The sequence below is a fragment of the Photinus pyralis genome, unplaced genomic scaffold, assembly GCF_008802855.1.
Source record: "Photinus pyralis isolate 1611_PpyrPB1 unplaced genomic scaffold, Ppyr1.3 Ppyr1.4_LG4, whole genome shotgun sequence".
Taxonomy (NCBI): Eukaryota; Metazoa; Arthropoda; class Insecta; order Coleoptera; family Lampyridae; genus Photinus; species Photinus pyralis.
In genome coordinates, this window is record NW_022170511.1 from 31,085,915 (window position 1) to 31,104,027 (window position 18,113).

At 33.9% G+C, this 18,113-nt stretch overlaps 1 protein-coding gene across 1 annotated transcript; it reads left to right on the forward strand.

The window, feature by feature from the left end:
* The first annotated feature begins 2,818 nt into the window (after window positions 1-2,818).
* On the forward strand, window positions 2,819-15,966 carry LOC116169076. The gene is made up of 4 exons (XM_031485103.1): window positions 2,819-2,859; window positions 13,751-14,294; window positions 14,372-15,892; window positions 15,946-15,966. The coding sequence occupies exons 1-4, from the start codon at window positions 2,819-2,821 to the stop codon at window positions 15,964-15,966; spliced, it is 2,127 nt and encodes a 708-aa protein (XP_031340963.1).
* The last annotated feature ends 2,147 nt before the right edge of the window (window positions 15,967-18,113 follow it).

Consider the following 18,113-nt stretch of genomic DNA (forward strand, 5'->3'; position numbering starts at 1 on the left):
AATAACTCTTTAATTGCGCATCGTCGTATCTTCTATGGTTTCGGAGATCCCCATGATAGACATCCTTATTTAGGACACAGTGTATAGTTCCTTTCAGGTTTCATTTAATGGATTTAGATATTTGTTTGATACGTCCATTGATTTGTTGACTATAATGATGTAGGAAATGCGAATGCTATATTAGGCAAAAGAATGTATTACTATCAATCTCTACCTACACACAATTTAGCAACGAAGAAATAAGCAACAAATTAAAATATCAACAAACATGAAAGTTCAAATTTAAATAGATCGGAAGTCAGATAAGAAAAAATTGAACACGATGAATTCTCAGTCGAACTCCTCTACTAATTATCTAATAGATTTCGGAAATCCTTATACGAACAGGTTTAAACGACACCGATTCAATAATTAGTCAATTTGTTATTTAAATTTTTGCTTCATTACGCTTAGTATGTTTTGCATTCAAAAACACGTAAAAGCACCTTCAGTAATGTTTGAACGTAACATTAATTAATCATAAATAACTTTGTTGTCTCGTTTTTGGTTACTCGTGCATCGTGTTTAAGAGGGCATGGAATATTGTTCGTGTCGCACGTAGGTTAAAATAATACGCTTTAGCTAAATTAAGGTTGTGTACATAGCCACAATGAGGACGACCTACTGGAGATTATAGGGACTAGACTAGAGCATTTTCCTAGCACAAAGCTTGGCAACGGTAATAGCGGAGTGGGTTTCAGTTAACGCATGAATTATTTAAAATATATGCAATCTTAAGCAGATTATATCCTTTGTGTAAGTGACCCAAATGTATGCACCGTAAATTTTGGCACGCACCAAACTGTAGAGTTTTATAATTTAAAGGCTCGGTCTTACAACACAGGTCGTTAACCGTAAGGTTTTGTAAATAAAATGCTTCAAATATCCATTTTGTGAGGTAACATTGCTTCTATAACGTTCTTGAGACTATATTTAAAACCGAAGGGTAATTATTTGTTAGATAATAAATAATTATAGAATGCAGCCTTGGCGATGGCATTATTAAATATTTATTTACAACTGTTTTAATAATTAAATGAGAATATGTGTGGTACGTATTTGGAAACGATTTGTAAATAACCAGTGTGCTTTGATCGAACACGCTGAAATGTTCACCTTGCTCTTATTTCTACCTGAAGGTGCCAAAATTTGCCGTATCACTGTGTTCCAATTTTTTTCTAGAATCTGATTATTGACAAAATAAAATTAAAATATTTTTAACAGCCAAGTTAATTTGATGTACAGTACATCATTCCTTTACTTTAGTTAGATCAAGGAAAAACGATAGTGTTTATGCAAAATAAATTACGCAGGATTTACGGTTAGGAATAAATAAAGCATTTGAATTTTACACCACCTAACCTTTTTTAGATTAGTATCTACTCTTGATGATTGAGAAGAATGACACTACTTGACTCGTACGATCGTACGGGGCCGCACTTCAATATTTCCTCGCTGGTAATGTGTCATTTTGCTGACGTTTATGTAAATAACGTTTTTTTAAACATTAAATGCCCGATTTCCTAGCCGATTTCACACTCATTTGAGTGTTCAAAATGGAGACTGTGATTCAGGTACAATATAGTTATTTATTATACAAGAAATAGAGGGATGTTTTAACCATCGCATCGTGTGAAAGGTGTGGCTACGCCATTAACTTTCTCGAGATGGTTAGTTTCCGTTCATCGTCTTTATTTTTTATCAGAAGCCATATAAATCAATATAACTCTTCTAAAAATTCTGCATTTAATGTAGACGTCAAAAATATCAAGCTTAGGTGCGCCGTCGCTTCCATGGAAACATTATTGTTTTCTGGTCTGAATTTCATTTTATTTCGTGCTCCGCATTCTATTAGAATGCACAATCAATTGTTTTTCTTTATTTACGCTTGCGGTTAAAGAGATCACTTTAACCACTCTTATGGTTAAAAAGAGAATATTACTAATCATTTAAATCTATTAAAATGTCAATTCAACATCTGCTATAAAATTTAAAAAAATGTATTAGCGTGATTTTTTACACGTTGTCTCACATCAATTTGCTTCTACAGAACGTACCAAAAACTAGGTCGCTGGGCGTTTATATCTGAAGCACATCACAATATTTTTGAGAAAGTGTATAGAAATTCGAAATACTGTAGGTACGGGAAAGGTTGTAACCGGAAGTAATATCTAAAGAGAGTTTTATAAATAAAAATAAATATAGACTAGTTATTTCTGGAACTAGTGCATCATGATTACTACTTTTCAGCTGTTTATAGAGAACAAATACGAACGACCATCTTTGTGATACTATCAACGTAATCACGGAAGCTACTATAACCCTTGTCGTTAATTACAAGAATAAGGATATTAAAAATTCGATTACTTAATTATCTACTAGAAATTATGCTGCATCACTATGTAAATACAAACCTCGATTTAAACAATCGCGTATTTCTATACTAATTGGAATGTCTATATCCCGTTATGAAATTCTGGTTTGTTTTACAATCACAATAAATTACTCGTACACTAAAGAAATGTGGTCATCGACACGCAGTCAAAACGAGGAAAGCCCCAATTTCTGACAGCTATAACTAATATACTAATTCCCCTTGAACATCAAGAAACATCACCCTATTGACAGAAAATAAGGATTACACACAAAAGCGACTAAACTCGTCATCACCACGGCAATTTAACGTAATAAATGAAGTACAGAGAGCAACTGGAAAATACACCGATCGAAAATGGTCATCCTGAATAAAAATTTTTTATTTATTAGTTACTTCATGGTCATGGCGGATGCGTTAATTAAAGAAATTCACCACGAGCTTAGGTACGAGGTAACTCCAAGGATAACTTCATCTATAATTAACAAATTTGAGCGATGGTGATCATTACTTATCAATTTATCGCCTATCAATCTAGCTTTAATTAACCTAAAAACTTAAAATTTTCAAGTTTATATCGAATGTATGTCAATGGCCCTCCATGGTGGCGAATATTTCATGGATATTGCCCAATTTAAAGTGGGTGTTGCGCATTTATGCGATCGGCTAAAGTTAACTATTTTAAATTTCTATGAAAAGATTAAATTAATCCATTTCCGCTCACTCCTTTATATTTTGTTTTAATTGCTCAAGGAAAGACAAACCGGATAAATTTTTATGGTTTTTGTTATGAATTGGGAATGGTTGCTAATGTGTTTAGCATGATACGTCACTATTTTACACAAGAAAAATCATTTATGATGTTTGAGCCCGATTTTAACCATTCAGAAATTAATTTTATCTTCCATAGTATTCTAATTAAAGGTCTCGACTGTTTGGGGGACTGGTTTTATCCTTACTCTAATGAAAGATCTCAACGATAGGAATTAAAGACGAGAGACGAGACGAAAATATTGGAGGAGGGTACCTACAAAGGGAAAATGCCATATTTCAGAGAATTTCTTTAAGGGCTTGATTCTTCTTGCTTTATATAGCGTAGACTTTGAATGTATGCCAGGCGCCCTTTAAATGCTTATGTCTAAACGCCCCCTCTTTGTTAATCATCTACAAAGAAAGTAAACATCGATAAATATAGCATGCTACTACCTTATAACTCAACCTTTACTAAGCTATTTCGGTTATAAAATATCTGTACAAGAGTTGTGCATAATTTATACTTGTTTACAAAAAGATTCAACACGATCCGAAGCATCAGAACAACATTTAAGCAGAATAACAAAAGAATTACATGAATGCAAAAAAAAAATCTAAACAATTTGAAAAATCTGAAGACGTCAAATAAACGGAAAACAATGGAAAGAATCATATAATTCTAACAAACTTTCAAAATCTGAAGAATCCCAAAGAATTTGATGATTCTAAAGAAATCACAGGAAAAGAACGGAAGAATTCGAAGAAACATAAGAAGAATCCTCTGAAGAATCATAAGCTCTGATCGAACTATAGAATCTGGAAACGACGAAAAAATGGGAAAAACCAAATTTGTGCCTTGAAATTACATGTGACCATATCGAAAAAGTTGCAAGAAAACTTCATGGTAGTGGAGGTCCAGGAGGAAGCAGCTCAGATCAACGGACAGATTTGCCCCCTTAACCATGTACGCCACTGACCATAAATTACGTAAATTGGTAGCATTTTTTTTATAATTGTGAATACCATAAAAAACTTCTTTAAAAAAATGTTTTGAAGATGTATCCAGTATTCCAGACAAAAATGTTCACCCTGTATAAGCCGTCGTTTATCTATGAAGATCTGCAAAAAACTACAACCAGCGTAGTAGGTACTTATCGAATAATAAAAATTTTTACCACCACTATTGTGAGTGCGACATTTTCCAAAAAACTCACAATAAAAGCTAGGAATAATTACAAACTGATTCAAAACACTTGGCTCTTTCGTTTGTCAAGTTTGTATACTGCTCGGTATACTGTTAGTGACAGAATCGTCTATAAAACAATTACCTACAGCCATTTCAAAACAGACTTATTTCACTCAAATACATGGGCATGTTACATTTTAAGATCTTTTTTCAATAGATATGGGGTCTTTTCTAAATTTCAATAATACAAATATTTACCGCTGCAATTTTAAACAAATACACTTTGGAAGGAACTTATATAAATAATTAAAAATTAATTAAATGAAACGCACTCTCCCTCGCTTGGGCCAGAGTTCCAAAATTCGTCCTTTTTTTAATTCAATTCAATATAATAACCTGCAACTAATAACCCAATCAATTAGTAAATTGCTCTCCAATTCCCGTTGAACTTCTAATTTACAAACCTCTAAATGCAGAAACGGATGCTTGCGCCAACCCAACACTGACGAGTATAATTAACTCAATCTATTAACGGTGTCAGTGTAAATTGGTTAATTAATTTTAATTAGATAATAGTGTCAATAAATTTGGGTATACATATCACGTTTTGGCATTTTACAAAAGCCACTTATTTAACATCAGTGGGAATAATCGATATCAAATCGGAAGTTATTCTAATTATAAATATCATAATAAAAAAAATTAACCCCTTTCATAAGATTGATTTTGTTAAACTTAAACGCACAATCTGTCAACGCTCATTGTCGTACGTAAACCTGTTAGTTTGACGTCTACTTACTCCAATCTCCCCTACAAAATGTTTAAAAAAGTAGGTCCCTAGTGCTCGTATCCATCCGTAGCATATCACGACATTTTGATTGATATAAAAAGTAGCAGAGAATATGACTGTTTAAATACTTAGTGGAACCCGGCTTAAAATGACACATGCAAAGCCGGCTCATCGTCGAGAAATGGGCTATCGACAACTTTTAATATGCCTCAAACACTTAAGAAGAGCATCAAGCAAGAAATACGGATAACAAGTAGGAATAAGTGTCCTGGTTGGTACGAAAACACTATGTCTGCAGAAAACTTTATGCAACACTATTACGAAGCATTGTTGTTTAAGGTTTATTACTTGAATAACACCCGTAACTTTTGAAGCGATTTGATAGATGGCTCCATCTATTAATGGAATTTAACCACGAAATTTTGCCGCACATATTGCCAGACCCTTGATTTTTGGTTGTCGATTGTCACTTCTTTTCCTTCGTAAGCCGTATCGAAGTACACGTCGATTTTTAAAAAAACCACTGGAAGAGTAAGGTAGAACACATCATGGAATTCATATTGTCATCTTCCGAATATTGATCTCTGTCGATTGGATTCACACTTGGCAATTCCAAAGTGATTCGTTTGGACGAAATTAGCCTGTGCTCCTAGTAGAGGTTATACATGTGCGTTCTTCCCTTTTTTATCGTTTCGACTGTAATTTGTTGTACTGTACTTTCCTTCGACAATTGCTGCTTCATCTACGATTAGCCCTCTTATATAAGAGAGTCCAAGTTCCATACACGTTTTACGTTAACATCATATAATTCTTGTTCGACGTACAAGTTTTGTAACCTTGGATTAAATTCACCGATACCTGATAACAAATAGGTCACCGGGTCATGAAGGAGATTTAATATCGAGGATCCACCCTCATAAGGAACAACTTCGGTAACTCTTAGCATCTTAGTTGGTAACGATTTGGGCCCTTCAGGGTTATATGCGATTACATTCATAATTTGTGAAAATCAGTAGCTACTAAGTATCTTTGCCATCTGGGCTAAGTTATGATCGAGTTTGAAACGCGAATGATATTTGAGACCACCACTTCCTTCTGAAGAGGTTGGCTTAAGTACCGTACCTGGTATAAAAGCAGATTACGACTAGAGCGAGCCCTTCTGCCATTAATCAAGTAATTATGTATATAACGAGCCCTGCGGCTCGAGAGGTTTTTCTCACTTCTTGGCATATGAATTTATTTGTGGAAAGTTGAGCTAAGATTCTTGGGATTTTTTGTTTTGGGAGAAATTAATTGAGAGTTGAGAGTACACTTGGAGAAATTCGTGTATGAGAATGTTTTGTGCAATATTATAAGATTTAGATGTCTATAATATGTTTATTAAGGGTCCTTCAGAGAGTCTAAACATTCTTTCACAGATATTGCAGCAATTCTAAAAGGGTTTTTCAGAGGTTCTCAAAAGATACTTCAAAAATACTTCAGAATTTCTTGAAAGGTTATTAAAGGCTTTCCAAAACCTTTTTTTAACATTCTTTAAAAAAGACATCCTTTAGATCAACTGAGGTTCCATAAAAATCCTGCAGGTGTACTTAGGTAATGGAATATTTTGATAGGGCGAACCTTCGTTACTTCCTCTTGTGTAATATTCTCATTTCCAAGTAGGCGTTCCCTTCCCTTTGTATATGCCTCACAATGACAAATGACGTGGTGTGGTGTTTCTTCTTAGTGACCAAAGCCCCTGTATAATGATCTGCCACAGTCAGTCTCATTTTGTGCAGGTGTTTGTTCAACCGACAGTAGCACGTTTTATCTGCATCCTACTTAGCTTTAAGATGGACGAAGCTAATTCCCCGTTAGAGGTGTCCAGAAAGATCCTGGTTCTGTCCTGGAATTTTCGACCATTGCCTGCAGTGCTCTTTCGTGGGTTTTGCCTGAATCTCCTTTTTGGTTGTGACCAAAAAGTGTTCACTCTAAAAAGACCTCCTAAAATTGTTCCAAAGAAAGATCATTTCAGTGTGGTTTTTCATTATCATTATCATTATTCCAAGACACTGGCATGAAGTATGAAATCCTGCCACATTAGCACCCCAAAAGAGCTATATCGCTTCATTAGGGCACTCACTATTTGTAACAATGTTCGAAGCAAAATATTTCGTTACGTGACCCAAGTGGCGTAGCCAGTCCATGGGAAAAACTTTGTTTTTGTATCGAAATTATGGGAAAAATGTATTTATGAGGGCGAGAACAACATCTTTCACAGTTTTTCCCAGTTCAGAAAATCGATTTTCTTAACTAGTACTCTCGAACGAAAACAAAAATATTTAGATTGAATCACATTTTCACAAGGGGAAAGTTGGACAAAGACAGATTTTTCCGAGGATTTTTCCATGTGTGTTTACCCTGCACGAGATAGCTCTATTTACTTTCCGACTGAAACGCTTGTTTGGAAAATGAAATTATATTTAAAAAAAATTATCACTTAATCTTAAATAGATATTGTGCAGGTCAAATAATTACTTCAAGGTATAAAGTAGCGCATGAAATTCATGCATAGACAATATTCAATTATCACAATTACGCAATGTAACACACTTAATTAATAAACTAAAGCACAATATAATTGCAAGTTCTCATTTATACGGCACGAATTATATCGTTTTGTTCGCACTCCCCCATCTACACATCAAGTGAAATTAAAATGTTCCCACACGTTAACATCAATTACTTAATGGATTTCGAATTTCGTTCGACCTATTTTCTTCACCACTAACGAGGTGGAGGTACTTACAGCGTGTAATGAACAGGAAATGATTCACGTTAAAAAATCCAATCGACTAGATTTACACTCATCCTATAATCTCCAACGTCGAAAAAAGCACTAAATGAATTTAGGAATAATAAACACCAACAGAAAACTTCAAAAACACCGCACCGTGCACTGAAACATTAATAAACTACTAGCGAAAACACGCGTTTACTTCATTAGGAAAAAAAAACTAGCAAACCAGTTTCGGCTACATAATGCTAGGTAAATTTAAGATAAGCGCACGTAGATGAATAGACGGTAAAGCGTCGGCAGCGAATGCTGTCTTCGCTCTTCGTATCGAACACAAAACGCGCGAGTAGCGGAGAGAAACCGAGGAAGCGGTGGGTCGAGCTTTTATTTCAGCTTGAGGGCACAAAAAAAGTTTCATACGCCATGTATCACTGAAAGAATTCGGAATGTAAATTGACCTTTACGTATAAAATGGGCAGGTGCTCGACTTCGTTTTTCGTTCGAGAGGAGTGCAGCAGGTGTAATAATGGCCAAAAATTTGCATAACGCTCGTACATTTTGATCCCCGAATTTATTTTATTACGAAACCAAGAAAATTTATTAGTTGTTTAAATTCGCTACTCAAATAGATTTGGGTACAACTTTAGAAGACAGAAGGAAACGTATGCAAATCGGACAAGTTTCGGATAATTCGACAGACTGAGGACATTTTCTCACCATAAATCTTCATGGCAAAAACGAAACATCTTATATTGACACACCTGAATATTTATGTACTCCCGAGTGTACTCCGGAGGTAACGAAGTACCGCTAATAAACAGCAGATGAACTCTGATTTTTTTAATTAGGCAGTCAATAAACAGATCAATGTATATAACCAAATTTGGCCTTTAGCTGAGCCGATTGAATTTAAATTTTACTATAGTTTAGGTATAGTAACTTCAAATTTTTAGTCACAATCGCAAATATCTAGTCCAGATAAAGTACAAATTAATCAAAATTGACATTTTTCCTAGTTTCACTGGAGAAGTGGATATTCTCAGTGTTTTGGAGGAAGGGGGCAGTTACAGGATTGGGTATAGAATATTTAAACATCGTAATAGGTATATATCAAAGAAACAATGTTTTTGGTGGACTATATATCCCGCAATCGATGTTTGCCAAGTGTAAATTTCCTAGCAACGAGAAAGGCATTTGCAGGGTTGGTTATAGATGATTTAAACGTAATCTATCAAAGAAATAAAAATATTTGGCGTACCACAAAAGTTACAACCCCCGTAATTGAGAATTGCTGTACGATAAAAGGGAAAGCGAAAGAGAGGAAATGTAGGTACATACTACACAGACTAGTGGAAAAGAATTGAAAGAAGGCGGAAAGGTGTTTGCTTTTTTCATCAACTTAAAGGCACAGTGAAAAGGGAACAAGTTAAAAAGTAATCGTAAACGATTTACAAAAAGCGCATTTCCACTTGCATTCGTTTCCCATTTGTAAGATGCAACTTCTGTTAAAATCGTAAAAATCCGGCCACAAATATGAAAGATAGCGTTGCACATGTGCAATCCATTTTTGACGTGCTACTTCAATTTCATTTTATAAAAAGAATTTCATTTCAATACTTTTCTAAATAAGAAAGTTGGCACTACGCATGCGCAAAACCAAATAGATTTTCCTTTGTTCCAAGCGTCTATGTATCAAATTTCATTTAATTGCTTCCATACATAAAAAAGTTGGCACTGCGCATGCGCAAAAACAAATGTTGAAACTGGGGTTAGATTTTCCTTTATTCCGAGCGCCTATGTATCAAATTTCGTTTAAATTCTTCCATAGATTAAAAAAGTTGGCACTGCGCATGCGCAGAATAAAATTTTGAAACTGGCGTTTGATTTTCCTTTATTCCAAGTGCCTATGTATCAAATTTAGTTTAAATGCTTCCATAAACGAAATATTGCGGCAATTGCTCAAATAAGGAATCTAGGAAAAAAGGAGGAAGTCGCTATGAGACGGATGTGTGAAATAGGGCAGAGGAGTTTCAAAAATGATTTTAGAACAAGAAAATACTTTTTTGAAGTAATGGTGAGAAGGATGTACGGAACACATATACCTATGGAGGTGAAATGAACTAGAAGGAATACAAAGAAAGTATTACAAATGGGTATTGGGTCTAAAGCTAAACGGATTGAGACCTATTGCAAACATTACAAACAACAGGAATTTAGGAAGAACAAAGAAAAAATATTGTAAAAGAAACACATAGTAAAAATCGTGAAAAACGTACCACTTTCCATACGATTCTTTGACAAAAAAGTTCCCTAATTTGATCAAAATTATAATTTATGTAAAATACCTATTTATATTTATACTTACACATGACACATTGTTACGTACGTTCTGTTATTATACAAGTATATACTGAATGCATTTATGACAAATAATAAATAATATGATGATGATGATCACTATGCAAAAAAATATTTGATGTACTACAAAAATGCAACCCCCGCAGTTGAGAAATATTGTTCGTGTAAGAGAAAGTTCCCTAAAAAATTACGTAATTTGAAGACAGCATCGGATTTTACTTTTTAGAAGGTAATTGAAAGCTCCCTTGTAGATCTTTATTAATCATAATCGGTCAAGGACTCAAAAATATTTTATATCTTACAAATCCCCACAAAAAAGGGTTCCTGTACATGTGAGAGAAATTTTAAAAAAATTATGTAATTTGAAATCAGGATTGATTTACTTTTAAAATTTTCAAAAAGGAATCTAAATTTGGAAAGTTGGTACCTACTTCCGATATAACTGAAAGGGTTAGAAAACTGCCACTATTTAAAACAAGTTAAAAAGTAATCGTAAACGATTTACATAAAGCGCATTTCCACTTGCATTCATTTCCCATTTGTAAAATGCAACTTCTGTTAAAATCGTAAAAATCCGGCCACAAATACGAAAGATAGCGTTGCACATGGGCAATCCATTGTTGACGTGCTACTTCAATTTCAGTTTATGAGAAGAATTTCATAGCTTTTCTAAATAAGAAAGTTGGAACTGCGCATGCGCAAACCTAAATTTTAAAACTAATGTTAGATTTTCCTTTGTTCCAAGCGCCTATGTATCAAATTTCACTTAAATGTTCCATAGATAAAAAAGTTGGCACTGCGCATGCGCAAAATAAAATTTTGAAACTGGCGCTAGATTTTCCTTTATTCCAAGTGCCTATGTATCAAATTTCATTTAAATTCTTCCATAAATAAAAAAGTTGGCACTGCGCATGCGCAAAACCAAATTTTGAAATTGGCGTTTGATTTTCCTTTATCCCAAGTGCCTATGTATCAAATTTCGTTTAAATTCTTCCATAAATAAAAAAAAGTTGGCACTGCGCATGCGCAAAACCAAATTTTGAAATTGGCGTTTGATTTTCCTTTATTCCAAGTGCCTATGTATCAAATTTCATTCAAATACTTTTATAAGTAAAAAAGTTTGCAATTCGGTTTATAAATGGTCGAGATGCGAAAAGGGCACTGTGAATTTTGAATCGATTCGATTCAACTTTTGGCATTGCGTATTATATGGCTAAAGCTATGCCCATATTGAATTTCATGCAATTCAGTTCATAACTAACGGAGATGTAAAAGCGATCGAACATTTCTAAACGAAGTTATCGTTCACACGGACAGCTAGATGGACAGACAGACAAAGGAACAGACGGAGAGACCAACCGGCAGGCGACAGATAGCAATGCAAAATTATAAACGATCTCTAGGATCGTTAATAATCGGCAAAAGTGTAAAATTATGGAACATGTAAAAAACGGTTTTTTGTTTTTTTTACAATAACTTTTTTTGTAAGCGGTACAGGAAAAATTCCTTCCTTGGTACAAGACTCGACACCATAACGAACCAAATAGCGAAAAAAGTAGAACAATAGCTCTTAAGATAAAGAACTAGTAGCGTCGCAAAACGAACGGACGGACGGACGGACAAAGTGGCCACAATAGCGCATTTTTTTTTATTTTTGTGGAAATGCGCTAAAAAGTATATGGTCGAGAACCTTTGTGTGTAAATTTGTATAAGTGTATCTGTTCTACCTACTTATATTATAAGGCTAATTGTCCCCTTAAAAGAAATACCATGTATGTATAATTTACCGAAATGGGAAAAGGATATGTTTTATACATTTTTTCGAAAGCTTTTAAGACGTTCATAGAGTTTTTAATTAGAAGGATCGATAAAAATGTGATAGGTAATCGAGGTGATAATTGCCATCTGTAAGATCTGCAAGGATTGGAATTATGCAAACTTTTGAAATACCGGTAACTTTTGTAGGAAAATCAATCTGTAAAACGATTTAAACAACACAACAATTCAACAAATAATTACTCTTTTTTGCAGCGATTTTTCATTGCAAATATTGTCTTCTCAGGTGGTACTCGATATAAATTGACGTTAAGCGCATAACACTAAAATCGGTAAGTATAATTTAATGCAATAACCCACCTATCCGCCTTCGGAAATCTTTGCAAGTGATATGAACGTGTAAGTTCAAACGGCTTATACTTATTACATATTGTGAGTGGTACCTCAATAAATTCAATAAATCTCTAATTGGTGCCTATCACATTTTTTCATTACATTTTAGCCATTATTAAATTTGTTATGTATTTAACGCACATATTTTTCCTGGCTACGCATAATTTTGCACATAGAGAGTAACCGTTTAAGTGGTTTTTGTTGTAAAATTTGTTTTGATATTAAAATAAAGAGGTTCTACTAACATCGCGGTTATTAGTTATTCTACCGACATAACTGCAATAATTGCGGCAAAAATTATTGTTATTATGAATCATTTTTGAAACGCTCTGACCGTTTCTTACGGAACGTGCATCGAGTACCTACTCATAACGTAAACACAATACCGTAATAATATTCCTGATGAAAAACCCATTGCAGTGTAATAATAATAATTGAAAGCACTAGTTTGTTTTACAGAAAGAAATGGTGGTCAACAGTTATACCTCATTTGTGATATAAGTATAACTATAGTTCACACCTGGAACTTAGAATGTGTGGCAGTGTAAGCACGCAAAGCGTATACACCTGGCTCTTCCATCAATCTATCATTCTACAATATGCGTTGTGAAAATTATTTAAAATGTGACCGTGACCTGTAAGGAACAGTCTCGCTACTCCGAATCATACCAAGAATTGTGTCACAGTTACAAGCAAATGGGGATGTCCTCGGGGATGTCTATAAACAAACACAAAATATACGTTAAAACTCGGCATAGGTACGAAAAGTACCATAGACGACTTTTGTTGATCTAAAAATGTTAATCTTATCGTCGTAATATTCAATTGTTAAAAAGCTTATGTATGCAAAAGATAATCTGCGTCGATTTAAATTGGAAAGGGATATAAGCTAACATAAGGACCGATTATGGGCGATTATCCAGTATACGTTTCCCAAAATGTTTTCAATCATCTTTCAACACAAATAAAAGAGTAGCATATTACAAGAACTCAACTGTGAACAACTAGTTTTGAAAGTGATACTTCGCCCTCATTAATCAAACTGCAAATTCATGAAAAAAACACACTTTCAAAATGTGTTGTACACGAAATTTTTTTGTATAGTGATCCTTAATAAGTAACCCATAATTGAATTGACAATCGCGATTTACTGTCACTTAATACTTGATGCTATTTGTTCATAGATACGACTAAACGCCATTGAAAAGCTTTAACTAAAGAAGTTGTTCTGCCGTTAAAAGCGGAATTACATGCTATCAAAGAGCAAAATAAGTTCATTCTATCAGCTCTTGAATCACTATGTAGCAAGAACATCAGTCAAGATACCGGTAACAACGTCAGAAGTTACTCTAATGTCACTAAAAGTAAATCGAAAGTGAAGGACACCATCTCGAATAAGGAACAAGTGCGAAATGATAGTTTGAAAAATACTACGGAAATTCCGTCAAATCTGTCAAAGGTTAACGATAAAGTTCAAATCGAGTCATTGAATAAAATTATTCATATAAATAATGATATCGCGTCAGACAATCCTTCCCCCGGTGAAGATGGTCAAGAATGGCAAACTCAAAAACAGAGACGGCGTCGTGCAACTCCTTTAACTACTGGTTCTTCTGCCAGTGGAGATTCTCTAAAAGGTGTTGTCAAACGGTTAAATTATCATGTTGCAAGATTACACCCGGATACCAACATAGATACCCTTAAAAATCACTTAATCACTAAGCAGATACCTGATGTTATAATTGAGCAATTAAAATCTAAACATCCGGATCTATATTCTTCTTTTAAGGTGTCAATTCCACCCGAGCTACAGGAGAAACTTTTGTCACCAACTACTTGGCCTATGGGCGTTTGTGTGAATCGTTTTTTTTGGAGTGCACAAAAAGTCAAGTTAAAAGAATAAAATTGCTTCACTTAAATATTCAGTGTTTGCGCAACAAGTTTAATTTGTTGGAAGCGTTTCTGCAAGATACTGACATTCAAATAGTTGGCATCAGTGAACATTGGCTATCAGGACGTGAATTAACAAACGGGTTAAGTCTTGGTGACTGGAAAATGTCGTCTGCATTTAGTAGATCACTTAAAATCCATGGTGGTGTTTTGATTTTAACAAAATCACTTACGTGCGATCCAGTTGTCGAAGTTAATAACATGGCAATAGAAGTGCATTGTGAAGTAACTGCTGTTTTGTGCAGAGACTATAATCTCGTGGTCACAGTAGTCTACAGATCACCTTCTGGTGACTTTAGTAAGTTTTTAGAAAATCTGGAAGGTGTTTTAGTACAGTTAAGTGATTTTAAGGATGTAATTCTTTGTGGTGATTTTAATGTTTATTTTAACACTTGCAATGCTCAGGCAACTAAACTATGCAATCTACTCTCTTCTTTTGGTTACGTGAAGACTATTCAAGGTGCCACAAGAAAACACAACTGCATTGATAATATATTTATCAATTTTTCTATTGACAATTTCATTACTAGTACCATAGACACTAACTTATCTGATCATTTGGGCCAAAGCATCACAGTTTTACCTGAAGCAGTGTCACTTAGTTCGCGATGTCTACAATTTCGGCCTATTACCAGTAAAGGGCGCCTCGCACTGTTTAATATGCTAACCAACTGTACTTTTAATTATTTGAATGATACGAAACTAGACATAAACACGAAATTCGATTTATTTTTTAACAATGTTTATGATGCTTTTAAAATCGCATTTCCTGAAAAAACAGTAAATCTTACAAAAACTAAAAGTAACACTTGTGTTAAATGGTTTACCGGCGAACTTCGAACCATGAGGAATAACTACCAATTGATTCACGAGTTACATCGTAAATATGGTACAATAAACTTATTAGTTGTAAAACGTAGATTGTACTCTGCGTATAAAAAAGCAATCAAGAATGCAAAAATCGCGGCCAATAACGATGCAATTAAAACATCATCTAATCCGATTGGAACAATGTGGAATATTGTAAATTTCCACAGGTATTCACAAAAACGTGTCTGCTCTAGTTTATCTGCTAATGATTTTAATGTGCATTTTGCAAACCACTCTGTAAATATTGTAAAAGATATCCCTTGTAACAATGTAGATCCTATTGCTATTTGTTCGGCTAAGGTTCCTGCAGATCTAAGGTTTAGTTTTAATTTAGTATCTCCTAGTGAAGTAAGAAATCTCATAACTTCTATAAAAAACAGTAATTCAAAAGATATCTTTGGGTTAAGTGCTGATCTTATCAAGTCTAACGTGAGTTTGTACACCCTACCACTTGTGAAACTTATAAATTACTCCTTTGAGGCAGGGGTGTTCCCGGATTTATTAAAAATAGCAGCTGTAGTGCCGATTCATAAAAAAGGAGATGTTAATGACGTTGTTAACTATAGACCAGTATCTATCTTACCTGTATTTTCGAAAATATTTGAAAAGGCTATATTTAAACAAATAGTAACTCATTTCGAAAACAATAATATTTTCTACTATAATCAATTCGGTTTTAGAACTGGAAGAAGCACCACTGATGCGATCTTGACCTTTATGAATAAAACCTTAGAATGTTTTGAAAATTCCGATTACCTCGTAGCCACCTTTCTGGACTTATCTTCCGCTTTTGATTGCGTCTCGCACAAAATTCTTCTTAATAAATTAAAACATGTATATAATTTTGATAAAATAAGTGTGTCGCTCATTAATTCTTACTTGTCTGGTCGATCGCAGTGTGTACGTTTTAATAATGCGCTGTCACACAAATTACCCATTCAAAGAGGGGTTCCTCAAGGAAGTATTCTTGGGCCCCTATTATTTCTAATTTATGTGAATGACTTCCCCGCTTATGTTTCATTATATAATGACTGCATTTTGTATGCAGACGACATCACTCTTTTTAAACAGGGTAAATCTGTTCAGCAATTAAACGGTGAATCCGAGTATTTAGTGGATCTTGCAAATAAGTGGTGCATTGCAAATGAATTAAAAATCAATATTTCAAAAACACAACACTTAATTCTCTCCCTGAGAACACATAATCTTTTAACACCACGCTATGTCAAGTTCCTGGGACTCTGTATTGACAGCAAATTGAGTTTTAGTATGCATGTTGAACATGTTCAAGCAAAATTTAGCTGTAACTTATTTGTCTTACGTCGATTGGCAGATAATGTCTCAGCAAATGTCTTAAGACGCGCTTACTTCGCTTTGTGCCATTCTTTATTGACCTATGGTATTATAGTATGGGGAAGTTCTTCTTCCAGTGGAGATCTTTTTAGACTTCAGCGCAAGGCACTAAGAGTAATTTCAAGTCTGGGCTATAGAGATGATTGCAGACAGGCATTTATAGATTTAAAGATCCTTACATTGCCCTGTCTGTTTATTTTTACCTGCTTGTGTTATGCTAAGGCAAATCTCGCTAAGTATAGGCAACAACATCAGATTCATGCTCACGATACACGTAGCAAGGAGGATTATCGTTTACCCCTTTTAAGATTAAGTATATCGAAAAAAGGTGCAGAATATATTGCAATAAAATTTTATAATCATCTACCCGATACTATTAAGTTGCTTAATGAAAAGGTTTTTAGCAACAACATTAAACAATTTTTGTTGTCAAAGGCGTTCTATTCCCAAAATGAATATTTTAATTTTAAATTCGCCGAAAAAATTTAAATTTATGTATTAGTTTAGATCTCGGTTTAGATTTTTGTGTAATTATTTTTTATTTTGACGATTGTATGTAACTTTTTTCGGTTACTTAAACATAATAAAAGTTATTATTATTATTATTATTATTATAGTGTAAATCGTGAAAAAAGTACCACTTTCTTACGATTTTTCGTTAAAAAAAGTCCGGTAATTTGATCACTATGCAAAAAAAGTATTTAGACCCAGTAATAATGAAAATCTGATAATTTGTATACAAACATAGTTTTTCATTATTATCTATCGAAAGAAAATGTCGTTTCACTTCCGGCTTTACCTGATATGGATAGCAACTTTCTTATTTTAAATAGAACACCCTATTTTCGAAATGAACACAAAAATCTACGTCGTTTGATACCACATTTCTCTATACCTAGCATGAAAGGTTTTCAAGTTATTCAAGATTTTTCAAAATGTTTTACGTTTAACTGCTTTTCTGTAGTGCCCTGTAGGTACCTATAGCTCCGTTGGCTTTCAAAAAGTCTTCCAAAATCAATACTAACGTGATGCTAAATGCAAATGATTTAAATTTTGATCGCCCTTCTATACAAATTAATGGTCAAGTTTAATATATAACTTCGAACCTTAAAAATTTGATTTTTTCAAATGAAACCCGGTTTATTTTTTTGCACTTTCAAATGTGGAAAAAATTTTTACATCGATTAATTCCTATACCTATGTATCTGTTACGGTTTTCGTTTTATTTAAGATTTTCTAAAATTGTGATCGTTATATTATATGCATAATTTTCATGCGTACGTGCAGCTTTTTTGACACTCATCAAGCCACAGGATGGTTAAGAAATGTTCATTGCAACTGAAAAAGCGTAATTAGTTTATTGGCCATGAAACGAGCATCGACGCCCTAAATACCTAAGTAAAGTGAAAACACAATCTCATATCTACACTACAATAATGCGAAATTCCCATTCTTCTTTCATTAGAACAATGAAAAACAATATTACATCATTATT

Bases quoted from the DNA above. Each gene is read 5' to 3' on its own strand.
- LOC116169076 (XM_031485103.1), top strand. From the start codon at position 2,819: ATGGCGGATGCGTTAATTAAAGAAATTCACCACGAGCTTAG. The intron at 2,860-13,750 runs GTACGAGGTAAC...ATCACTATGTAG, and splicing joins GAAATTCACCACGAGCTTAG to CAAGAACATCAGTCAAGATA. The intron at 14,295-14,371 runs GTTTGTGTGAAT...TTAAATATTCAG, and splicing joins CAACTACTTGGCCTATGGGC to TGTTTGCGCAACAAGTTTAA.